Below are 26,494 nucleotides of genomic sequence, written 5' to 3'. Positions count from 1 at the left end.
CAGTTATCGACTAAGACAATCTGGCCTCAAGGTGGTTGAGTTTCATCAGCCTTGAGCTGACTTGGGTTTGTGACTAGGCTAGCTATTTCCTCTAGGATAAAACTGGCGACTTGCCCCTACATAGGGGTGGTGACTTTAGCCCTGTGTAGGGGGTACAGAAATTTTCCATCTCACACTATAAACAGAAAAGCAACTATACTTAAAACTTTAAAACTACTGCATCTAACACCCATTTCATGAGTTATGAAGATACAGGAAGCACTTAGCACAGTGCTGTAGCCATCATTTCAACACCCAATGCCCAACTTTTATAGCTTTTCCCAATAAATTGTTAGAAATTTTATTATTTATTTTTTTAAAATATTTCCTTTTTGTTGTCCATGTTGTTTTTATTGTTGTAGTTATTATTGTTGTTGTTATTGATGTCATCATTGTTGGACAGGACAGAGAGAAATGGAGAGAGGAAGGGAAGACAGAGAGGGGGAAAGAAAGACACCTGCAGACCTGCTTTACCACCTGTGAAGCGACTCCCCTGCAGGTGGGGAGCCGGGGGCTTGAACTGGGATCCTTATGCTGGTCCTTGCACTTTGTGCCATGTGTGCTTAAGCCGCTGCACTACCACCCCACCCCCTGATTTATTTATTTTTAAAGATATTATTTATTTATTTATTTTTATTATTTATATATTATTATTTATATATTATTTATTTATTATTTTATTTATTTATTTATTATCTTTTGAGAAAGATAGGAGAGAGAAAGAACTAGACATCACTCTGGCACATGTGCCGCCAGAGATCGAACTTGGGACCTCATGCTTGAGAGTCCAAAGCTTTATCACTGTGCCACCTCCCAGACCACTGATTTATTATTTTTTAATTTAAAAAAAATTTATTTATTTTACCCTTTTGTTGCCCTTGTTTTTTATTGTTGTAGTTATTATTGTTCTTGCTATTGATGTCATCGTTGTTGGATAGGACAGAGAGAAATGGAGAGAGGAGGGGAAGACAGAGAGGGGGAGAGAAAGATAAAGATACCTATAGACCTAGTTCACCATCTGTGAAGCAACTCCCCTGCAGGTGGGGAGCCGGGGGCTCAAACCAGGATTCTTAGCCAGTCCTTGCACTTCACACCACATGTGCTTAAACCTCTGCGCTACCACCTGACTCCCTTAATTTTTATTTATAAAAAGGAAACACTGACAAAAACCATAGGATAAGAGGGGTACAACTCCACACTATTTCTACCACCAGAACTCCATATCCCATTCCCTCCCCTGATAGCTTTCCTTTTCTTTCTTTCTTTCTTTCTTTCTTTCTTTCTTTCTTTCTTTCTTTCTTTCTTTCTTTTTCTTCCTTCCTTCCTTCCTTCCTTCCTTCCTTCCTTTCTTTCTTTCTATCTTTCTTCCTTCCTTTTTGTTGCCCTTGTTGTTATTGATGTCATTGTTGTTGGATAGTGTGGGATTATGTGAAAGCATGGTACAGCATGGGGAACTCCCCCATCCTTGAGATGGAGGTTTGAAAAGAAACCCCACCTGTCTCTCCCTTTCAGGGATAGAGCTTGGCAGGAAATGCTTTCCTGACTTAGTTGCCCCTTGTCAGTTTCCCAGGCTTCACAGAGGCCTGCAACTTCTAACACTTAACTCATTCCCTTCTACAAATCAGATGGTTGCCTGCTTGAATACTCCATCAGACTGCCTTGCCAGTAACATAACAATGAGACCCCCACACATCTCTTCCTGGTTCTTTGATCATCATGACTTACATCAATACTCTGCCATTCTCTGCTTTATCTTACTCTGCTGGTTTAACAACCATGCTTCTCTCTCTCTCTTTTTAAGCAGGATCTTGATTTATTGTAATTGATTAAGGGACACCTTTGAGGCTCTCAGGAGTTCAGGGCCTGCCACTTGTCCAGGGGACCGCGGTTGGGGATGTATTTGACTCCACAGCCGTCTGGGATGAGGTGCTTTTCAGCCACCATGTCTTCAAATTCATCTTGGTGAAGCCCCATTTCTTGGAGATGTGGATCTTCTGGCATCCAGGGAATTTGAACTTGGCCCTGCATAGGACCTCGATCACATGTTCTTTGTTTTGCAGCTTGGTGCGGATGGACATGATGGCCTGGCCAATGTGGACTCTGGCCACGGTGCCCTGGGGCTTCCCAAAAGCACCTCACATCCCTGTCTGGAGCCTAAGGTTAGGGGCAGCAGGAGGTCAGGCATAAAATGAACACAGGGCAGGAAGGGCTGTCTCCAGGGTCCCTTAGGGCAGCCTATACAAGCAACAGGCTGCATATACTACCCAAGAGGCTGCTGTTTGCAGCCACTGCACACCGGGAGCCATGAGAACCATGCTTCTCTTAACACCTTTAGATAATTAACATTTCTTGCCTCATGGAAACTAATTGTTTTGACCTTTTTGTATCTCATCAATTCTGGTCATTACTTAGCCCTCCCCACCATAGGGGTACTGACCTTTTAAAAACCTGTGATTACTGACATATGTGAAAAATGTTCTTTGTCCCACTTGCTATATAATCCTTGTCTTTTTCTGAATAAAACTGGAAGTTCATACCTGAATTTCTCCTGACGTTTCCTTCTGCATCACCTCATCCCTTGAATCAGTGATGGGAAAGCCAGCAGCTACCTTGGTTGTGAGGCCACCCACGTGAGCGCCAGCAGGATAGGACAGAGAGAAATGGAGAGAGGAGGGGAAGACAGAGGGGGCAGAAAGACAGACACCTGCAGACCTGCTTCACCACCTGTGAAGTGACTTCCCTGCAGGAGGGGAGCCGGGGGCTCAAACTGGGATCCTTACATCGGTCCTTGCGCTTTGTGCCATGTGCGCTTAGCCCACTGTGCTACTGTAGCTTTCTTGTTCTTTATCCCTCTAGGAGTATGGACCCAGGGTCATTACGGGGTACAGAAGGTGGAAGGTCTGGCTTCTGTAATTGCTTCCACACTGAACATGGGTGATTTTTTTCTGTATTATCTTTATTTATTGGAGACAGAAATTGAGAGAGAAGGGGGTGATAGAGAAGGAAAGAGACAGACACCTGTAGCAGTGCTTCACCACTTGCGAAGTTTTCCCCCTGCAGTTAAGGACTGGGGGCTCGAAGCTAGGTCCTTGTGCATTATGTGAGCCCAACCAGGTTTACCACTATCCAGCTCCCTTTTTGATTTATTTTTAAATGATCTTTATTTATTTATTGGATAGAGACAGCCAGAAATCTAGAGGGTAGGGGGAGAGAGAGAGAGACACCTGCAACACTGCTTCACCACTCATGAAGCTTTCCCCCTGCAGGTGGGGACTGGGAGCTTGAACTTGGGTCCTTGCACACTCTAACATGTGCGCTCTGATTTACTTATTTTTCCTTATTGTTGCCTTTGTTGTTTTTATTGTTGTAGTTATTGATGTCATCATTGTTGGATAGGACAGAGAGAAATGGAGAGAGGAAGGGGAAGACAGGGAGAAAGACACCTGCAGACCTGCTTCACTGCCTGTGAAGCAACTCCCCTGCAGGTGGGGAGCTGGGGGCTCCAACTGGCATCCTCATGCTGGTCCTTGCTCTTTGTGCCACGTGCGCTTAACCTGGTGCTCTACCGCCCGACTCCCTCTGATTTATTTTATTATTTTTTTTAATTTAATTTAATTTTTATTTATTTATTTATTCCCTTTTGTTGCCCTTGTTGTTTTTTTATTGTTGTAGTTATTATTGATGTCGTTGTTGTTGGATAGGACAGAGAGAAATGGAGAGAGGAGGGGAAGACAGAGAGGGGGAGAGAAAGACAGACACCTGCAGACCTGCTTCACCGCCTGTGAAGGGACCTGCCTGCAAGTGGGGAGCCGGGGCCTCAAACCGGGATTCTGACGCCGGTCCTTGAGCTTAGCGCCACCTGCGCTTAACCCGCTGCGCTACAGCCCGACTCCCTCTGATTTATTTTTATGAGAGGAAGAGACCAGAGTACCACTCAGCTCTGGTTCGTAGTGACACTGGAGACTGAATCTGGAACTTCTGTGCTCTAACACAATTTTTTTTTTTTTAACCAGAGCACTGCTCACCTCTGGCTTATGGTGTGGTGGTGCAGGGATTGGATGTGAAGCCTTGCAGCCTCAGGCATGACAATTCCTTTGCATAACCATTATGCCATCTTCCCCACCCTGCACAATTTTAAACTTTTGCAAAATACACACGATACCATTGCTTCCAGGGTACTTTTCATTACATATATGATGAAAGGGAAGAACAGGCACCACAATAGCAGCTCCACCATCAACAGTGCTCCCAAACGATGCCAAGGTTCAAATATAAGGCCTGGCAGGTGAGCCATTTCCTGGGACTCTAACCTTAACAACAAGTGGTTTGGGATTCTAACCTATGTCTGACTGCAGCCTTTCTCAGCAGCCACTGTGCATGTACAAGGCAAACCAGATAGTTCAGACAGTGCTTATGGAAAAGCCTTTCATAGCGTGGTCTGGGAGGTGGCGCAGGGATAAGGCATTGGACTCTCAAGCATGAGGTCCTGAGTTCAATCCCTGGCAGCACATGTGCCAGAGTGATGTCTGGTTCTTTTTCTCTCTCCTATCATTTCTCGTGAATAAATAAAATCTAAAAAAAAAAAGGAAAAGTCTTTCACAGCCTGAGATGGAAGGTCTCCTTGTAGTTTTCCTTTTCTTTGATAGTGAGGCAGAGACAGAAGAGACACACCAGCAGGAAGCTGCATTGCTAGTGAAGCTGCAGTGTAGACTGGAGGCTTGAAGCTGGGTCCTCACACGCGGTAACATGTTCTCTGCCAGGTGCACCACCACCTAGTCCCTCCTTGTAACTTACATTCCCTATTCTCAGTATTTCTCTGGAATCTGTAAGTTGTCTTCCCCATGATAAGCAAAGACAACAGTTATATCCTATTTGCTTATTTTTTTTAGTTTATTTTAAAAATATTTTTATTTATTGGATAGAAACAGAAAAATTGAAATAGAGAGGTAAAGAGACTCCAGCAGCCCTGCTTCACCACTCGTGAAGTTTTCCCCCTGCAAGTGGGGACCAGGGGCTTAAACCGAGGACCCTGCACACTATGTGTGCTTAAACAGGGATGCCACTGCCTGGCCCCTTGTCTGCATATTTTTATTGCTTAGGTAGAGACAGAAAAATTGAGGGTAAGGGGGAGAGGGAAACACCTGCAGCACTGCTTTGCCCCACCTACAAGTGGGGATCTGAGTCTCAGTGTGAGTCACTGCACATGGTAATATGTGAGCTCTACAAGGTACTCCATTGCCTGGCCTCTGGGTGAGGGTGTGGGGTCACTTTAAAATAATTCCTAGGGAGTCTGGTGGTAGTGCACGTGGCGCAAACCACAAGGACCCATTTAAGGATCCCAGTTCAAGCCCTCCCCCCCCCCCGCTCCCCACCTGCAGAGGAGTCCCTTCACAAGCGGTGAAGCAGGTCTGTAGGTGTCTATCTTTCTTTATCTTTCTCTCCTCCCACCCCCCCCCCGCCTTCCCTATCTCTCTCCATTTCTCTCTCTCCTATCCAACAACTACAACAAAACAACAAGGACAACAAAAGGGAATATATATATTCCTTGTGGGCCAGGCAGTGGCACACCAGATTCAGTGGACATACTAAAACACAAAGATCCCAGTTGAAGCCCCTGGTCCCTACCTGCAGGGGGATAAAGCTTCACAAGTGGTAAAGTAGGTGTCTAATTTTCTCTGTCCTGTCCAGTAAAATGGGAAAAATGGCCACCAGGAGCAGTTAATTTATAGTGTCAGCAGCAAGCCCCAGTGATAACCCTGGAGTCAAAAAAAAAAAAAAAAAAATTCCCAGGGTGGGGAGTGGGATGGGGTGGTGGCACACCCAGTTGAGTCCACCAGTTATCATGTGTAAGGGCCAGGGTTTCAGCCACCACTCTCTACTTGCAGGGGGTAGTGGAATGCTTCACAAGGTGTCTCTTTTACTATCTGTCTCACCGTTTCCACTCAATTTCTTTGTCCTATCTAATAAAATAGAAATTTAAAAAATGGGGGCCGGGTGGTGGTGCACATGGTTGAATGCACGTTACAGTACACAAGGACCCGGGTTCGAGCCCCTGGTCCCCACCTGCAGAAGGCAAGTTTTACAAGTGGTGAAGCAGGGCTACAGGTGTCTCTCTCCCTCTCTATCTCCCCTACCTGCTCGATTTCTGTCTCTATCCAATAAATAACAATTTTAAAAAATTTAAAAAATAGGAGGAGTGGATTCGTTGTGATGGCACCAACCTCCAGCAAAAATTCTAGTGGCAATTGAAAAAAAAAAAAGGCCTTGGAGGCTTCTACAGTTGCTGTAATTCTCTCCTTTTTAATATTTATTTTCCCTTTTTTTTTGCCCTTGTTTTTTATTGTTCTAGTTATTGTTGTTATTGATGTCATTGTTGTTGGATAGGACAGAGAGAAATGGAGAGAGGAGAGGAATACAGAGAGGGGGAGAGAAAGATAGACACCTGTAGGCCTGCTTCACTGCCTGTGAAGCGACTCCCCTGCAGGTGGGGAGCCAGGGACTCAAACCGGGATCCTTAAGTCAGTTCTTGCGCTTTGTACCACGTGCACTTAACCTGCTGGTCTACCGCCTGATTCCCAATTCTCTCCTTTTCTACAGAGATGCAGCAGGTATACAGGATGACCTGACCTGAACATACACACACACACACACACACACACCTTTTCCACATACTTAAGTTCATCTTATTTGAACTTTAAAAAAATTTGTTTTTAATATTCATTTATTCCTTTTGTTGTCCTTGTTGTTATTGATGTCGTTGTCGTTGGATAGGACAGAGAGAAATGGAGAGAGGAGGGGGAGACAGTGAAGGGGAGAGAAAGATAGACACCTGCAGACCTGCTTCACCACCTGTGAAGCGACCCCCCTGCAGGTGGGTAGCCGGGGGCTCAAACCTTATTTGAACTTCTTAAGTTCACCATCTTTATCCTTTTGATAGAAGAGGTCAAGTTGAGGGCTGGGGAGATAGCATAGAGGCTATGCAAACAGGCTCTTTGCCTGAGGCTCCAAAGACCCAGGCTCAGTCTCCAGTGCCACCATAGCCAGGTGAGCAGTGCTTCGGTAGAAAAAAAAAGTCAAGCTGAAGGATCAGAGTGTAATTCCTGGCCACTGTCTAGTTATACTGGAGGGAAACTACTGTAAGATTTTTTAAAATCTCTTTATACTTAAATTTATTCCAATGGGTAGGGATGAATGTGAAAGGAGAGTCAGGAAGGATCTCTCCTGGAAACACTGAGGGAGACCCATCCGTATTCAAGCCTGTGGGAAGGTGAGGGCAGAAGGGGATAGGACAGAATTTCCCCCTTGGGTGGCTCAAGGACATCTCTGAATCAGAGCTGAGGGGGAGTGAGTTCCTATCAGGTGCCCCCAATGGGGTCTTGAAAATCTGGTCAGATATCTCCAATAAGTGTGGTACCAGTATCAATTTTCAAGCGATATGTCCTGTAAATAATCCCTTAGATCCTGGATACCCTTACTTTTTGCATCTCTCCAACATAGTAGGCTAGAAAGGGCTTTGCTTGAGCATAGAGATGTCTATGGAGGGTTACTGTTATGAGATAGGCGATCCTATGCCTGAGATGTGTCTATTGAGCCCATGCAGGTCAGGCAGAGCTAGGTAAAAGAGTACACCATTAACTAAAATCTCATTCCATTTTCATCTAGGGTAGGAATGGAATGCAAAGGGGGTTACTAAGTAGGTGTGAGAGGAATGAAAAAGTAAAGACTGGGATAGTGGGCCCTCCTAGATACCAAGGAAAATAGTAGCCAATAGTTGGGATGGGACAAAGTCTGACATGACACCAAGGACAGAGAGATGGGAATTGTCGTAAGTTAAGGTACATGATGCAGGGGAAAATGGGTGTGTGTGTATGGGGTAGATAGGCAAAAAGGACTAGAAAGAAGGAACAGAGAGAAGGACCAGTAATAGACCCTAAGAAACCTCATAAAACATAGAACTGGCAGATGGAAGGTAGGCATCTCCTGTCTGGAGAGACCTAATCATCTCTCCCCTTTGCCAGGTTATCCTGACACAGGGCACTTGGACACTTCAAAAGGTGAGCGCACTAAAGGCTTTTAATTGCTCAATCCACATCCACCTGTGGTGCAGACAATAGCGATACAGAGCAGGAGGAAAAGGAAACTGAAGCAAGGCAGTGGCAGACTATAGAGATAAGAGTGGAAGAGAGAAAAAAGTGGGAGCAAAGGTGGATAGTTACCTCACCTGGTGAGGGTCCCTTCGTGGTTGCCAATATTGGGGTGTGAGGGCGGGGCTTGCCATGGTAGTCAATGTGAAGAATCAGAAGGATCCCATGGATCAAACTGGTGAGCTTATTAAAAAGGACAGGCATGACAACACTCTCAAAGGCAAGAGCAGCCTGGCAGCCAGATGATTAAGGGTGGCTTTTTTTCCCCCTTTGGCAGTGGTCTTTTCACTACTGTCCCTCCTGATGTCACTGGTTAACTGGAGTGAAGATTATATGACACTGGTCCAGCTGTAACTGATTGGCAATCACAGAAATTCCTCATCTCAAAACAACTAGGGCAACAAAAGGGAATAAATATTAAAAAAAAAAAAAAAGGGATCGGGTGGTGGCGCAGTGGGTTAAGCGCATGTGGCGCAAAGCGCAGGGACGGGCGTAAGGCTCCCGGTTCGAGCCACCGGCTCCCCACCTGCAGGGGAGTCGCTTCACAGGCGGTGAAGCAGGTCTGCAGGTGTCTATCTTTCTCCCCTTCTCTGTCTTCCCCTCCTCTCTCCATTTCTCTCTGTCCTATCCAACAATGAATTGCGTCAACAAGGGCAATAATAATAACCACAATGAAGCTACAACAAGGGCAACAAAAGGGGAAAAAAAAATGGCCTCCAGGAGCGGTGGATTCATGGTGCAGGCACCAAGCCCAGCAATAACCCTGGAGGAGGAAAAAGAAAAGGAAAAAAAAAAAAAAAAGAAATTCCTCATCTTGCTGGGCAAACTGGCATGCTGCATTCACATATCCTTTTAGAAGGTTGAACTGGTGGTCTAGGAGACTTTATTAACATTCAGTCTGACAATCCAGACCACAATAGTTATTTTTGTTTGTTTGCCTGTTGTTTTCAATTTTGCTGGGTGGTTTTGAAATTCTGGCCTTGGATGACCTTATCACTTATCAAATATCCACATGCCATAGTCATGTCAATCTGGCCCTAATCTGCCCCTAAAACCATGACTCACTTGGGAAGCCAGTGTCTAATTCCACAGAATGTTCTTCTTTGATTTCACCACCCATGTCCTGCTCAGGGAATCCACTGGAGATTTCCTCCCCAGGGTCTTTAGGTTCCATCTTGACAATGACCTTTAAGTCCTCCTGGGGAGAGCTCAGAGAGTCCTGGAGGCCTGGCGGCAGTGCTTCCAGAGCCTGTCTCCTCTCTTCTGTTTTCACAATTGTCCAGCCATAGACGTTGCTCTCTGGCAACACTTCCTGACATCCTCTCTCTGCTGCAGCGGGCACTGGGCTGCGCTCCTCTTTGGGGAAGACAGTAGCACACACAGGAACTAGTTCCTGGGGCTCTAATTTGGGTTGTAGGCCTTGAAAGGCACTATTCCCTTCTGCTAAAGGACAGCCAACGCTGTCCACATTGACTTGCGTCTTATCCTCAGGGGTGGATGATACAGGAAGATTGACCGAGTTGCCTGAAACAATTAAAGGAGGGATGGAGGAGGCCACAAAGGGCTGGTTCAACGGGCACGGGAAGGAAGCTGGGTTGACCAGGAGGGTGGTGAGGGGGATGGTTTGTGAAGTCTGGGCCACAGCGGCACTGACAGGCTGAATCATGTTGCAGCCACTGCCAAGGCTCACAACTTTCACAGTAGTGGCGGGAACCGTGAAGATCACAGGTGCAGTGTGGATGACGGGGGCGGCCTTCAGACAGACAGCAGCCTTGGGCCCCTTTCTCTTGGATCCCTTCCTCTTCACACATGGCTTTCGAAACTTAGAAGGGGCAAGTGAGGGCAGCAGTACCTTGGGCAGGGGGGCAGGAGACAGCAGGGTCTGGGATTCAGACAAAGGGAAGCTGGTCCTGGCCTCGGGTGGTAGAGCAGGCAGTGCTGTTAGAGACTCAAAGCCGTCATTCCCGGTGCTCCCCAAGGGAGGGACCTCTGCCATAGTCTGTAAAACAGGGGCTGGCTGGATCAGCTGAGGAATGCGGACCACCACTTTGCTGGGTGGGGCTTCTGACTCAGCTGGCCTAACTAGTGTCTTCCCAGAGTTGGAGGCAGGCTGCAGGCAGGGGCTGGGTCTGATAAGGAGGGGCTTCAGAGCTGATGAGCGCTTCTGTCTCCAAGCCCTTCTGGAAAAACGGTTGGCAACAGGCTTCAGTTTTAGGACTACACCCTTAGGCAGTATCAGTGGGTACTGAGTTCCAGTGTCCAATTCTGAGCTGCCCTTTTCTAGGCCTGGGTCTGAGTTGATTCCAGCAGTTGCAGCCATGCCGCCTACCTCTCTGGCACCATCAGCTATGTGCTGCAGTTCTTCCCGGATGGAAGGCAGGCTGGCCTAGTGGCAAACAAGATACACAGACTAAATGCAGAGCTTGATCCAAGTAAGGACAGTCTGAAAACATCATCTTTCCTCTCACAGTTGTCACTGGGCACTACTTGTACACTCCCTTGTTCAGTTAATTTCCCCCCTTTCTCATTTTTAAAAAATATTTATTAATTTATTTTCCCATTTGTTGCCCTTATTGTTGTTGTTGTTCTTGATGTCGTCGTTGTTGGCTAGGACAGAGAAATGGAGAGAGGAGGGGAAGACAGAGAGGGGAAGAGAGACAGACACCTGCAGACCTGCTTCACCACCTGTGAAGCCACCCTCCTGCAGGTGGGGAGTTGAGGGCTCGAACCAGGATCCTTAGGCTGGTCCTTGCGCTTTGCGCCACGTGCGCTTAACGTGCTACACTACCGCCCGACTCCCTTCCCTTTTCTTTTTTAATACACGGTGAAACCCAGAGAGAGATACAGAGATAGAAAGGGGGAGAGAGCCAGAGAGGAAAGACACCGGAAGCATTGCTCTAGAGCTACTGGAGTTTCCGCTCTGCAGGTTTGAACTAGGGGCTTGTACCAGGGTCCTTGAGCATGGTAACATGCACTCTACCAGGTGTGCTACCACACAACCCTAACTTCTTTTTTTAAAGAATTTATTTATTTATTATTTATTAATGAGAAAGACAGGGGAGAGAGAAAGAACCAGACATCAGTCTGGTACATAAGCTGCTGGGGATAGAACTCAGGACCTTATGCTTGAGAGTCCAATGCTTTATCTCAGACCACATGACCCTTACCTTTTTTTTTTTTTTTTTTTTTTTTTTACCAGATCACTGCTCAGCTCTCTTATGGAGCATAGGTATTGGACCTGGGACTTTACAACATACTCAGACATACTCCCTAGCCCAAAGCATCTTTTTTTTTTTAAATTAAAGATTTAAAAAAATATTTATTCCCTTTTGTTGCCTTATTATTTCTTATTGTTGTAGTTATTATTGTTGTTGTTATTGATGTCGTTGTTCTTGGGTAGGACAGAGAGAAATGGAGAGAGGAGGAGAAAATAGAGAGGAAAAGAGAAAGACAGACACCTGCAGACCTGCTTCACCGCCTGTGAAGCGACTCCCCTGCAGGTTGCAGGGGAGCCGGATGCTCGAACTGGGATCCTTCGCTGGTCCTTGTGCCACCTGCACTTAACCTGCTGTGCTACTGCCCGACTCACAACCCAAAGCACCTTTTTAAAAAAAATATTTATTTATTTACTCCCAAAAGGGAACAAAAGTTGCCCTTGTTGTTGTTATTGATGTCGTTGGATAGGACAGAGAGAAATGGAGAGAGGAGGGGAAGACAGAGAGGGGGAGAGAAAGAGACACTTGAAGACCTGCTTCACCGCCTATGAAGTGACTCCCCTGCAGGTGGGGAGCCCAAAGTATGTTAAAGCACTGTTCTGGGTTTAGGGAATTAATGTACATAGGACCTGCCTTTGAGAGGTCCCAGGTTCTATTGCTAGCACCATCAATAGCCTGAATTTTGCTTTGAAACAAAACAAAACAAAAAACAAAAAGGTTTCTTCATGGTATCAAATCCTACAAAGACAGCATTACAATCACATAATTAGAGGGGAGGGGAGATAGCATAATGGTTATGCAAACAGACTCCTGAGGTTATGCCCGAAACTCTGAGGTCTAAGGTTCAATCGCCAACACCACCATAAGCCAGAGCTGAGCAGTGCTCTGGTAAAAAAAAAAAAAAAAAAATTATAGGGGCCAGGTGGTGGCACACCTGGTTGAGCACACATGTTACAATGTACAAGGACCCGGGTTCAAGGCACAGGTCCCCACCTGCAGGAAGAAAGCTTCACAAATGTTGAAGCAGTGCTGCAGCTGTTTCTCTGTCTCTCATTCCTCTCAATTTCTGGCAGTCTCTATCCAGTAAAATTAAAATATAATTAAAAAATACAATTATATACTTAAGAAAATACTTCAACTCCTTTTATAAAACTACGATTTTACAATTTTTTTTTTTTTACCAGAACACTGCTCAGCTCTGGCTAATGGTGGTGTGGGGATTGAACCTGGGACTTGAGAGCCTCAGGCATGAAAGTCTCTTTGCATAGCCATTATGCTATACCCCCACCCGATTTTACAATTTTTATTAAAAAGCTTATTTATTTAAATATTTATTATTTTTTAATTTAATAAGCAGAGCTAGAAATCAAGAAGGAGGGGGCCAGGCGGTAGCGCAGCAGCTTAAGTGCACATGGCACAAAGCACAAGGAGCGGTGGAAGGATCCCGGTTTGAGTCCCTGGCCCTTCACCTGCATGTGAGGGGGTCGCTTCACAGGCAGTGAAGCAGGTCTGCAGGTGCCTTTCTCTCCCCTTCTGTCTCCCCTCCTCTCTCGATTTCTCTCTGTCCTATCCAGCAACAACAGCAGCAACGGCAACAACAACAACAACAAGGGCAACAAAATGGGGAAAATGGCCTCCAGGAGCAGTGGGTTCACAGTGCAGGCACTGAGCCCCAGCAGTAACCCTGGAGGGGAAAAAAAAGAGGAGAGGGAGATAATGGGAGAGAGGACTACAGACACACCTGTAGCACTGCTTTAACACCTGCAAAACTTCCCCTTTGTAGGGGCTTGAACCTGGGCCCTTACGCATAGCAATGTGTATGCTCAAGCAGGTGAGCCACCACCTGGCTCCAACTTATTTATAAAATGGGAGGATGGGGAACAAAGGCGGGAAGGGGAGAGAGGCAAGGGGAGTAGGGGAGGGAGGAAAGGTGCTAGGGGAGAGGGGGAAGTGGAGGAGGGGAAGGAGGGAGAACACATCAAAGCATCTGGCATATGGATCCTGGGGACTGAACTCATGAACTCATGTTTGAAGTTCAAACACTTTATCTAGTGTACCACCTCCTAGGCTGCTATACAATTTTTAAAAAGTGAAATCACTTGCAGTTGGGGGGCAAGGGGCAGGGTGAAGCAGAGAAGGAGGAAAAGTGAATAAGGAAGGTTTTCCTCAAGTTCTAGTTTTACAAGTGAAGCACTGAAATTTTCTTGTTAGTACCAGAACACTACTCAGTTCTGGTTTATAGTAGAGTTGGGGATTGAACCTGGGATTTCAGAGCCTCAGGTCTGAAAGTATTTTATATCTCCATTATGCTGTTTCCCTAGCCCAACATTAAAGTTTAAAGCAGCCCTTCCTTAATGTTTCTTCTGGGTTATTAGCAAGCACTTTACTTTCAACCTGCTTTGAGGAGTTGGGCTGTACCTTTAGCCAGAATGGAAGTTGATGTTCTTCCCGCTCTACTGGTGGCTTCCACTGATGCGGCTGGATCTCTTCACAGCACTTCACTAAGATAGGTAGTTGCTTGGTCTTCTTGTAAAACTGAAGGTGAAGAAAGAAAGTTTGGGTTACATTTCTCCTAGAATCATTGCCCATGATGAAGAGTGGGGTGGGCAGTGATATAAGATGCACACACTCTCATAGCTACATATACACATAAACAACGTGTACTTATGTCTGTGCATTTCAAACCAAACTAATCTCCAACAGAAATTTTACTAGTACTTCAGTACCTTCTAATTATGATTTTTTTCTTTGCCTCCAGGTTATCGTTGGGGCTCAGTACCTGCACTACAAATCCACTGCTCCTAGAGGCCATTTTCCCCATTTTTGTTGCCTTTATTGTTGCTTCTGCAGCTGTTGTAGGATACAACAGAGAGAAATCAAGAGAGAAGGGGAAGACAGAAAGGGGAGAGAAACAGACACCTGCAGACCCGTTTCACTGCCTGTGAAGCTACGTGCCTGCAGGTGGGGGCAGGGGGCTTTGCACCATGTGCACTTAACCCTTGCACCCTGCCCCCCTAATTCTGATCTTTATTCTAGTTGCCAGGAAAGGAAAATTTTAGGTCATATAGGAAAGAAAGCAAATTTGAGTGATTTTAAATCAGATTTGTTCCTGCTCAACAAATACAACAACAGTGCTTATCTCATACTTTGAATACATATGAATAATTCTTTTTAAAAAATTGTCTTTATTTATTGCATAGAGAGCCAGAAATTGAGAGGGAAAGGGGAGATAGAGGAGAGAGACAGAGAGACACCTACAACACTGCTTTACCACTCGCAAAGCTTTCCCTCTTCAGGTGGGGATCAGCGCTCAAACCTGGGTTGTTGCGCATTGGAACATGTGCGCTCAACCCAGTGCACCACCACCCAATTCTTTCTTTCTTTTTTGCCTTCAGGGTTATCACTGGGGCTCCGTGCCAGCACTACGAATCAACTGCTCCTGGAGGCTATACTCCCCATTTTGTTGCCCTTCTTGTGGTTGTTATTGTTATTATTGTTGTTGCTGGATAGGAGACAGAAATGGAGAGAGGAGGGGAAGACGGAGAAGAGGAGAAAAGACAGACAACTGCAGACCTGCTTTCCTGCCTGCGAAGCAACCCCCCCCCCACACACACACACAGGTGGGGAGATGGGGGTTCGAACCGGGATCCTTCCACAGGTCATGTGTGCATAACCCGCTGCGTTACCACCCAGCCCCCAATTCTTTCTTTTTATAAGATATTTATTTATGACAGAGAGAGAACCAGAGTATTAGTCTTGCACATACAATGCCAAGGATTGAACTTAGGACCTCATACTTGAGATTCCAATACTTTTATCTACAGTACCACCAGAAAGAAATATTTTTATCACTAGAAATCCAAAGCGCATCCATTGCGCAACATAGCCACCTAATAAAGGAATATTTTTTAAAATTTATTTTCCCTTTTGTTGCCTTTTTTATTGTTATTATTGTTGTTGTTAATGATTGTCGTTGTTAGATAGGACAGAGAAATGGAGAGAGGAGGAGAAGACAGAGAGGGGGAGATAAAGAGAGACACCTGCAGACCTGCTTCACTGCCTGTGAAATGACTCTCCTGCAGGTGGGGAGCTGGGATCTCGAACCGAGATCCTTTTATTTCTTGTTTTATTTTTTTTTTATTTCTCGAACCGAGATCCTTATACCGTTTCTTGTGCTTAGTGCCACGTGCGCTTAACCTGCTGCACTACTGCCCGACTCCCAGAAAGCAATATTTTTAAAGATGGAAGTCTGAAAGGAGAAGGAAAGGCAAAAGCAACAAAAACTTCAAAGATCAAAAGACAGATGAACGAGGAGCCAGACAGTGGTTAAGTACACACACTACAGTGCGCAAGAACCTGATTTCAAGCCCTTGGTCCCCACCTGCAGTGGGGACTCTGCAAGTGCTTCATGAGTGGTGACGCAGTGCTGCAGGTGTCTCTGTCTCTCTTGATTTCTGGCTGTCTCTATTTGACAAACAGATAAAGGTAATTTAAAAAAAGAGATGGATGAGTGGCAATGGATCAAGGAGAATGAAGACAATCCTATATGGAGAAAAGTTAAACATGTAATATTATTTCAAAACTGGCAAAAAGCTATGTCCAGAATTAGAGGTAAAGAAGTGCCACACATGAAGTAATGAGTTTACTACCAGAGCCTCACCAAAATAAAAAGAATTAAGGAGACAGATATAAAGTGCTATATAATTTTTTGAGATGGTTAGAGTGAAATAGAATAAATTAAGTTTGAGGGGTAGGTGGTGGTACACTTGAATGAGTACATGTGCAAGGTTCTGGGTTCAAGTCTCTTCTCACATGTAGAGCAGAAGCTTCATGAGTGGTGAAATAATGCTGTAGGCAGTATCTGTCTTTTACCCTCTTTCTCTACCCCTTCCCTCTCAACTTCTCTCAGTCTTTATCCAAAATATCAGGTTGTTGCAACAATCGTGACATATTTTTAAAGAAATATTTTATTTATTTATGAGAAAGATAGAGGGAGGAGAAAGAACCAGACATCATTCTGGCACATGTTCTGCTGGGGATCGAACTCGGGACCTCATGCTTCAGAGACCAAAGCTTTACCACTGCGCCACCTCTCGGAGCACAAAAAATTTGCTGCTTATTTCTTTTCTTTTTCTATCTTTCTTTTTTCTTTTTTTTTTTTTTTTTTAACCAGAGCACTGTTCAGCTCTGGCTTATGGTGGTGCGGGGGGACTGAACCTGGGACTTTGGAGCATCAGGCATGAGAGTCTCTTTGCATAACCATTATGCTATCTACCCTCCGCCCGTGATGTATTTTTCTATGTCAAATGTGTCATGACTGTTCTGACAAACCAGTAAGTAAATAAAAACCTTAAAAAAAAAAAAAAAAGAAAAGAAAGGCAGAGGGTAGACAGCATAATGGTTATGCAAACAGACTCTCATGCCGGAGGCTCCAAAGTCCCCGGTTCAGTCCCCTGCATCACTGTAAGTCAGAGCTGAACAGTGTTCTGGTTAAAAAAATTTTTTTTAATTTAAAAAAAGAGAGAGAGAGAGAGAGAAATATGTTTTGAGGGCCAGGAGATGGTTCAGCCAGTATGGTAGAGCCTTTTCTGTTCATGAACCCGTGAGTTCAAACCAGGGTACCGAGTGGGAGTGGGAGTGGGAGTGGGAGTGGGAGCACATAAGTGGTGGAACAGTGCTGTTTCCTTCCTTTCCATCTTTTGTCTTCTCCCTCTCTGTCTCTAAGACAGCTGATCAGTGATGATGTTATGTAAAGTGAGGTCCCTAGTTCATTTCCCAGCTGCATAAAAAAAAAATACATAGGGAGTCGGGCTGTAGCGCAGCAGGTTAAGTGCGCAGGTGGCGCAAAGCACAAGGACCGGCATAAGGATCCCAGTTCGAACCCCGGCTCCCCACCTGCAGGGGAGTCGCTTCACAGGCGGTGAAGCAGGTCTGCAGGTGTCTATCTTTCTCTCCTCCTCTCTGTCTTCCCCTCCTCTCTCCATTTCTCTCTGTCCTATCCAACAACGACAACAACAATAATAACTACAACAATAAAACAACAAGGGCAACAAAAGGGAATAAATAAAATAAATATTTAAAAAATACATTAAAAAAATACTGGAGAAGTATATTAAGACTTGAACATATTAAAAAGGAAAAAAAGATTTATTTACACAGACAGACACAGTGCTCAGTTCTGGCCCATGGTGGTGCTTTGAATTGAATCTAGGACCTTAGGGTCTCAATAAGTGGAATTATTTCTCCTAAACAATGTTGTATTTAGAGGACATATTCATAACAGAAAATGGTATTCCAGAGGAAAATAATGAATCAATGTCCCTGAAAAAGCAAGAGAGGAATTAATTGAGAGCATGGGTAAAAGGATTAGCCCTTAGGTAAGGGGTCTCTATATGCATTAAGACCAAGAAGGGAAAAAAAGGGGGGGCGTTGAGGGTGGGAAATGACACATACATCCGGATAGGGATTCAGTAACACTCACCTTAATGATGTTATTAGGGGCTTTGTTCATGCTGAGGTTTTTTATTCTCACAGTTAACTGGTGGGCAGTCTTACAGGTTAGAAGGTACTTGCTGATTAGAGGCTTAGGCAAGTCAGTCCCTTCAAAGTGCTTCAGTCCTAAAGCCAATAAACTAAGAAAGAAGAACACTGAATTCCATTTCACACTTCACTCTTGTGGAAAGTTTCCCCAAGCTGACTCCCCATTTTACAATCCACTTTCTCTAGATATAATTCTTGTGGTAACGGCTAATCAATAGAAAAGTTTAGATAGTTATTGAAATTCTTTATTTTTTTCTCACTATTTTATTTACTTATTTTTACCAAAGCTCTGCTAAACTCTGGGTTTTGATGACGCTGGGGATTGAATCTGGGACCTCAGCCTCAGGCAGGAAAGTCATTTGCATAGTCATTATGCTGTTTCCCCAGTCCACTTTAGGTATTTACTGAGTTCTAAGAAGTATAATGAATAAGATTCAATCAGTTTAAGAGAAACAAGTTGGTAAAAACTATTGATAAGTGGCACATCATGATGAACTTTATAATGACAATAAAAAGGAAGGCAAATGGATCTAATAAAAAGTATAAAAAATTAAAGATGGGCATCATGTTAGACATATTTGTTTTTCTTCTTTTTTAACCAGAGCACTGCTCAGCTCTGGTTGATGGTGATACAGGGGATTGAACCTGGGACTTTGGAGCCTCAGGCATGAGAGTCTCTTTGCATAATCATTATGCTATCTACCCCTGTCCCTATATTAGACATATTGAATTAGCACCAACACTACCCCCTCAATGTCACACATTCATTCAGTCATGGATACCTATGTATGAATTTACTAATGTCATAAAAATGTTCTTGATCTTTATTATTGTCACTCAGTGGCAAATAAAAGGGCTATCAAAGAGCCTTTATTATTGCTCTGAATGACAATATAAATAAATCGTAAGAAAAACTGTCTTCGGATCAGGCGATAGCACAGCATTAAGCACACATGGCGTGAAATGCAAGGACTAGGGTAAGAATCCTGGTTCCAGCTCCTGGCTCCCCACCTGCAGGGGGGTCACCTCACAAGTGGTAAAGCAGGTCTGTCTTTCTCTTTCCCTCTCTGTATTCCCCTCTTCTCTCCATTTCTCTCTGTCCTATCCAATAACAATGACAGCAAAACAACAATAATAACCACGATAATGATTAAACAAAAAAGGCAACAAAAGGGGAAAAAAATAATAGTCTCCAGGAGCAGTGGATTCGTGCACTGAGCCTCAGCAATAAACCTGGGGGCAAAAAAGAAAAAAAAGAAAGAAAAAATATTTTAAAAATATAGACAACCAAAAAAGGGGGGCCAGGTGGTGGCGCACCTGGTTGTACACACTTTACAATATGCAAAGGACCCAGGTTCGAGCCCCTGGTCCCCACCTGCAGGGAGAAAGCTTTGCGGATGGTGAAGCAGTGCTGCAGTTGTCTCTCTTTCTCTCTTAATCTTGATCTCCCCCTGCCCTCTCAATTTCTGGCTGTCTCTATCCAATAAATAAAGATAGTAAACAAACAAACAAAAAAAGACAACAACAACAAAAAAAGCAACTGCCCCCGGCTCCCTGGAGTTGTTTCACAGGCAGTGAAGCAGGTCTGCAGGTGTCTATCTTTCTCTCTCCCTCTGTCTTCCCCTCCTCTCTCATTTCTGTCTGTCCTGTCTAACAATGGTGACATCAATAACAACAACAAAAACGAGGGCAACAAAAGGGAAAATTTAAAAAAAGAAAAATAGCAATTTCTAGAAGATTTTAGGTTGAGGCCCAGGAGGTGGAACAGTGGATAAAACGTGGGCTTTCTTAGACATTCACCTTGACATAAAGGTCTGGGGCCCTTGAGGGAGAGTAGACAGGTTGAAGACTGGTTTTCTCCTGTATATTTAAGTCACACAAGCAGCTGTCCCAGGGTGGAGGAGGAGCTTCTATTATTCTATAGCCATCCTCCGTGTAGTGTGTTCAGTCACTGCACAATAAAAGCACACTGGCTTCATGTGAGTCTGTCTTCCTGCACCATGGAGCCGAACAGAGCAGCTGCCACAAGTTAAGCCTAAAGAAACCCTGGGTTGCAAATCATCTGTTAGATTCCTGCCTTTAGGCTCCTGATTATAAACAATTTGTTCTTCTTTATATCTTACTGCTTTTTCAGACACCAAGCTATAGATGCTACCATGATGCCAACCTGACTTCCCCGGGCAGACACCCTCACCAATGTATCCTGGAGCCCCACCTCTCCAGAGCCCTGCCTCCTTAGGGAAAGAGAGAAATAAGCTGGGAGTATAGATCAACCTGCCAACACCCATGTCCAATAGACAAGCAATTACAGAAGCCAGACTGTCCACACTCTACACCCCATAACGATCCTGGGTCCACGCTCCCAGAGAGATAAAGAACAGGAAAGCTTTCAAAGGAGGGGATGGAATATGTAACTTTGGTGGTGGGAATTGCATCTCTCTTATGCTACGGTTTTGTCAATATTTTTTATTTTATAAATAAAAAAAAGAAAAAAGAAACCCTGGGTTGCTGGGTGGAGATGAGTGACAGAGTAGTGGCTAGAGCACTGGACTCTGAAGCATGAGGTCTCTAGTTTGATCTCTGGCATCACATGCATCAGAGTGATGTTCTGGTTCTCCCCCCACACAGTCTACTAACACATCAAAATGTGAGGCAAAAAAGTATACTTAAGACATCAGTAATTATACAAGAAATATAAAGAGAGAAGTAACTGCCTTAGGGGTGATGCCCTCAGTAGCAAACCCTTACTTGTCCTCAGCTTTGGTGAACAAAATCTTTTCTTGAGGATTCTTTGCTCTCAGGGAACACACTGGCAGTAGCTCTGGATACATAAAAACCTTGTTGGTGGCTAGGATCCAAGCCACTTGCTTTGGCAAACATGGAAACTCAGAGGCTGTAGGGGGGTGGGGGGGAAGAAATAATGATAAATGATATTAGAGAATAGAAGACTGCTTCATAAAAGTTCCTGAATGTATTTTTATTATTTATTTATTTATTTATTTATTTATTTATTTATTTTTCCTCCAGGGTTATTGCTGGGCTCGGTGCCTGCACCATGAATCCACCGCTCCTGGAGGCCATTTTTCCCCCTTTTTGTTGCCCTAGTTGTTGCAGCCTCATTGCGGTTATTATTGCCATTGTTGACGTTGCTTTGTTGTTGGATAGGACAGAGAGAAATGGAGAGAGGAGGGGAAGACAGAGAGAGAGGGGAGAGAAAGATAGACACCTGCAGAACTGCTTCACCACCCGTGAAGCGACTCCCCTGCAGGTGGGGAGCCGGGGGCTCGAACCGGGATCCTTACGCTGGTCCCTGCGCTTTGCGCCATGTGCGCTTAACCCACTGCGCCACCGCCCGACTCCCTTATTATTTATTTTTTTAAAAATCTTTATTTATTTATTGGATAGAGACAGTCAGAAGTTAAGAGGGGAGGGAGTGATAGGGAGAGAGGGAGAAATACACTTGCAACACTGCTTCACCATTTGCAAAGCTTTCTCCCTGCAGGTGGGGACCATGGGCTCGAACCCGGGTCCTTGTGCACTGTACCATGTACAACCACCCAGGTGTGCCACCAACCACCCAGTCCCTCTAAACATATTTTTACATTTCAATGGAACTGCCCCATATTTGACCCCTTCTCCCCATACACCCTCTCCAAAGACGTTTCCACACTCAGCTAACAAGTGACCTAATGCTACATGCTCAATGTCAACTATAAGTTAATTCTCCGGGCTGACGTAGATAGTATAATGGTCATGCAAAGAGAACTCAAGCCTGAGGCTCCAAAGTCCTAGGTTCAGTGCTCTGCACCACTATAAGCCAGAGCTGAGCAGTGCTCTGTTGTAAAAAAAAAAAAAACAGAAAAAAAAGGTGAATTCACCATTAAAAAAAAAAGCTAATTCTCTTATTCATTTTCATGTGGAACACTTAACACAGTTAAGTCACACAAGCAGTTGTAAATCACCAAGTAATAACTGGCACATAATTCATGCTCAAAAAGGTGTTACCTCCTTTCCCTTTTAAATCCTTGAAAAAGGGGCCAGGTGGGTGGTGATGCACCTGGCTGCATATGTTACAATGTGCAAGGACCCAGGTTCAAGCCCCCGGTCCCCACCTGCAGGAGGAAAGCTTTGTGAGAGATGAAGCAGTGTTGCAGGTATCTTTCTTTCTCTCTATCACCCTTTTCCCTCTTGATTCCCAGCTTTCTCTATCCAATAAATAAAGATAATTTTAAAAAATACCTTGAAAGATAAATGACCTTCACAATGCTGTTTTTCATGCAGAATAAGATTCTAACTACCTTAATCTCCCTGACAAATCTGGTATTCCGAATTTTATTCAATTCTTATGTAACTTTCCTTAAGTTTTCTCAGATTACTCCTCAAGTTGTGAACAAAAAACCATAAAAAGGAGACAGTTCAGCTTTATTCATCTCTATCTTGCTAATCAAAGCCTCTCAGTTCCAGACACTGCCTTTCTAAATATTATCATGTGGTTCTAGAAACTTATATAATGACTACAAAGGAAAAAACAGAGGAGGAAAAAAATTTTAAATATTATTTTGTGGAGTCGGGCAGTAGCACAGCGGGTTAGGTGCACATGGCGCAAAGCACAAGGACCGGCTTAAGGAGCCGGGTTCAAGCCCCTGGTTCCCCATCTGCAGGGGGGGGTCGCTTCACAGACAGTGAAGCAGGTCTGTAGGTGTTTGTCTTTCTCTCCCCCTCTGTCTTCTCCTCCTCTCTCCATTTCTCTCTGTCCTATCCAACAACAATGACATCATTAACAACAACAATAATAACTACAACAGTAAAAAACAACAAGGGCAACAAAAGGGAATAAATAAATATTTTTTTATTTTTTATATAAATATTTTTTCACTCAACCAGGTGAGCCACCACCCGGCCCCTCTGTTTCTTTATCTCTGTTTTGCTATCTGAAAAAGTCAGCCTGGAGAAGAGACATCCCAATGACAATTAAAAACAGTATTACTACTTTTTTTTTTTTGTCTTCGCTGGGGTTTGATGCCAGCACTACAAATTCGTGGCTACTGGTGGCCATTTTGTCCATTTTATTGAAAAGGACAGAGTAAATATTGAGAAAGGAGGGGGAGATAGGAAAAGAGAAAGGTAAGACACCTGCAGACCTGTTTTGTAGCTTATGAAGTGTTCTCCCCTGCAGGTGGGAAGCCAAAAAGTCTGTCTTCGGGGCTCTCACGGAAAAAAAAAAAAAAAAAAAATTCTGTCTTCTCTATCCCTAGGAATTTACCTCTGGAAAGTTACCGGATAAAAGTTAACACAAGTAAAGCTTAATGGGACATGTATGTTCCCTACCAGTTTTCTTGACAGTTTTACGAGGACTCCGTTCAATGCTGACATGTGTGTTGAAGTCTTCAATAAGCTGCATAGCTCCCATCAGATTACATGGTTGAAACAAGGTCTGGAACTTGGAGTTGAAGTGGTGGTGAAGAGCAATGGAGCTTTGAGCAAAGGTTCCCAGTTCTTTCTGAGGAAATAAGACACAAACGAGATTTAAGCCTATTCTGATTCTCCTTTTCCCTTTTAATCTGAAAGAGAAGAAAAGTAATTACAGTACTACTCTACCTGCCACTCATGAGCCTCCTCCGTGCATTAAATTCCCACACAGTGCCAGACTGGAACTGAGGTTTTTGTGCATGGTACAGTGTGCACTCTGTCAGGTAAGCTATCTCCCAGTCCAGTAGACCTAAGTTCCAGACAACTCAAACCAATGGAACATAACTTATGAGAGAGAAACTGTCCTTCCTACTACAAAATAAAGATGACTAAATAAAACATCACCACGGGGCCAGCAAGATAGCTCACTTTGATAATGAACTTGCTTTGTCATGCACATACACTGTTTGAATCTGGGCTCCATCACACTGAAGGAAGATTTAGTGTTTCATCTCTCTCTCTCTTTCTCGCATTATTTTTATTTATTTATTGGCTGGAGACAGCCAGAAATTGAGAGGGAAGGGGGAGACAGAGAGGGAGAGAGACAGATATCTGCAGACCTGCTTCACCACTTGCCGTGTTTTCCCTCTACAGGTGGAGACTGGGGGATTGAACCCTGGTCCTTGCACATGAGAACAGGTGCACTCAACCAGGTGAGCCACCACCCGGCCCCTCTGTTTCTTTATCTCTGTTTTGCTATCTGAAAAAGTCAGCCTGGAGAAGAGACATCCCAATGACAATTAAAAACAGTATTACTACTTTTTTTTTTTTGTCTTCGCTGGGGTTTGATGCCAGCACTACAAATTTGTGGCTACTGGTGGCCATTTTGTCCATTTTATTGAAAAGGACAGAGTAAATATTGAGAAAGGAGGGGGAGATAGGAAAAGAGAAAGGTAAGACACCTGCAGACCTGTTTTGTAGCTTATGAAGTGTTCTCCCCTGCAGGTGGGAAGCCAAGAGTCTGAATCTGGATCCTCGCACGGATCCTTATTTAGTACTATGTTCTTTGTTGTTGTTGTTTTTGTTTTGCCTCCAGGGTTACTGCTGGGACTCGTGCCTACATTACAAATCTACTGCTCCTGGAGGCTATTTTTTCCCTTTTGTTGTGCTTGTTGTTTACCGTCATTGTTATTATTATTATTGTTGTTGTAGTTATAATTGTTGTGGTTGTTAGGACCGATAGAAATGGGAGAGAGGAGGGGAAGACAGAGAGGGGAGAAAAAGACAGACACCTGCAGACGTGCTTCACCGCCTATGGAGCGACTCCCCTGCAGGTGGGGAGCTGGGGGCTCAAACCAGAAGGGAAGACAGAGAAGGGGAGAGAATGACCTGCAGACCTGCTTCACTGCTTGTGGAGCCGGGGCTCAAACCAGGATCCTTATGCTGGTCCTTCCACTTTGCACCACCTGCACTTAACCTGCTGCTGTCTCCCTCTCTGTCTTCCCTTCCTCTCTCTATTTCTCTCTGTCCTATCCAGCAACAATGACAGCAATAACAACAACAACAATGGCGATAAACAACGGCAACAAAAGGGAAAAAAGAAAATTATCCCTTTAAAATTTTTTTAAAAATACTTATTTGTCTTCCCTTTTGTTGCCCTTGTTGTTTTTCATTGTTGTGGTTATTATTGTTGTTATTGATGTCGTTGTTGTTGGATAGGACAGAGAGAAATGGAGAGAGGAGGGGAAGACAGAGAGGGGGAGAGATAGACAGACACCTGCAGACCTGCTTCACCGCTTGTGAAACGACTCCCCTGCAGGTGGGAAGCTGGGGGCTTGAACCAGAATCCTTAAGTTGGTCCTTGTGCTTTGTGCCACATGCACTTAACCCGCTGCGCCACCGCCTGACTCCCGAAAATTATCTTTTTTTAAAATTTTTTTAATATTTATTTATTCCCTTATGTGGCCCTTGTTGCTTTTATTGTTGTAGTTATTATTGTTGTTATTGCTGTCATTGTTGCTGCATAGGAGAGAAATGGAGAGAGAAGGGGAAGACAGAGTGAGGGAGAGAGAAAGACACCTGCAGACCTGCTTCACTGCTTGTGAAGTGACTCCCCTGCAGGTAGGGAGCTGGGGGCTCGAATCGGGATCCTTACATGGGTCCTTCCGCTTTGTGCCACATGTGCTTAACCCGCTGTGCTACTGCCCGGCTCCCTATCTTTTTTTTTTTTTTTTTTTTTTTTACTAGATGGAAACAGCCAGAAATCTAGAGAGGAGACAAACACAGACACCTGCAACACTGCTTCACCACTTGCAAAGCTTTTCTCTTTCTCTATCACTCTCTCCTCTCTCAATTTCTCTCAGTCCTATCCAACAACAACAGCAATAACAGTAATAACAAGGACAACAAAAATGGGAAAAAATAGCCTCCAGGAACAGTGGATTCATGGTGCAGGCACCAAGTGCCAGCGATAACCCTGGAGGCAAAAAAAAAAAAATCAGGGTAACAACTCAGGAGGTGATACAGCGTTTGATAAGTGCTGAAGGTTTGGGGCTGGGCAGTGGCGACCTGGTTGAGCGGACATGTTGCAGTGCACAAGGACCCTGTTCACCCCCAGTCCCCACCTGTAAGGGGAAAGCTTTGTGAGTGGTGAAGCAGGGCTGCAGGTATCTCTCTGTCTCTCACCTTCTCTATCACCCTCTTCCCTCTCTATTTCTGGCTGTCTCTATCTAATAAATAAATGATTAAAAAATAATTTTTTTTAAAGTCTGACATTTCAAGAGTTCAACCCTCAGCATCACATATGCCAGAGTGAAGCTCTGCTCCTTTCTCACACATAAACAAATAAATCTTTTTTAAAAAGTAATTAAAAAAAAGAACTTAGAAAAAAATTAAGAGGGTTAGGGAGATAGGACAGTACTTAAGCAAAAAGGCTTTCATGCCTGAGGCCCCAAAGTCCCAAGTTCAATGTCCATCACCACCATTAGCCAGAACTGAGCAATGCTCTGGTAAATAAATAGAAAGAAAAGAAATTACAGTGGTTTGAAAGATGAAGCAGAGGCTCTAGAGAGAAAGGCTATCCTGGTTCTTTCATGAGAATCAGCAGCTTCCATGATCTCTACAAACGTAAGACTGAGAGGAAGAGCA

General features: G+C 44.3%; 1 protein-coding gene and 2 pseudogenes across 3 annotated transcripts in view; all 3 read right to left on the bottom strand.

The window, feature by feature from the left end:
* Positions 1 to 1,622: 1,622 nt before the first annotated feature.
* LOC107522649 (large ribosomal subunit protein uL16-like) lies at positions 1,623 to 2,491 on the bottom strand (annotated as a pseudogene).
* Positions 2,247 to 2,394, bottom strand: LOC132541613 (small nucleolar RNA SNORA70; annotated as a pseudogene).
* Positions 2,492 to 8,349: 5,858 nt separating the features above from the next.
* The window catches only part of YY1AP1 (YY1 associated protein 1), a 31,111-nt gene continuing 12,966 nt past the window's right edge, over positions 8,350 to 26,494 (bottom strand). For all 3 annotated transcript variants that reach the window (XM_060201598.1, XM_060201597.1, XM_060201599.1), the window contains exons 4-8: positions 23,267 to 23,438; positions 20,687 to 20,831; positions 17,880 to 18,030; positions 13,817 to 13,933; positions 8,350 to 10,569 (exon numbers count right to left, since the gene is read on the bottom strand). In XM_060201598.1, the coding sequence (XP_060057581.1) occupies positions 9,232 to 10,569; positions 13,817 to 13,933; positions 17,880 to 18,030; positions 20,687 to 20,831; positions 23,267 to 23,438 (1,923 nt within the window). In that variant the 3' untranslated portion in view covers positions 8,350 to 9,231. The remainder of the gene's footprint in view (positions 10,570 to 13,816; positions 13,934 to 17,879; positions 18,031 to 20,686; positions 20,832 to 23,266; positions 23,439 to 26,494) is intronic.

The sequence above is a fragment of the Erinaceus europaeus genome, chromosome 11 (genome assembly GCF_950295315.1).
Source record: "Erinaceus europaeus chromosome 11, mEriEur2.1, whole genome shotgun sequence".
NCBI lineage: Eukaryota > Metazoa > Chordata > Mammalia > Eulipotyphla > Erinaceidae > Erinaceus > Erinaceus europaeus.
This window is presented reverse-complemented; position numbering and strand designations above follow the sequence as displayed.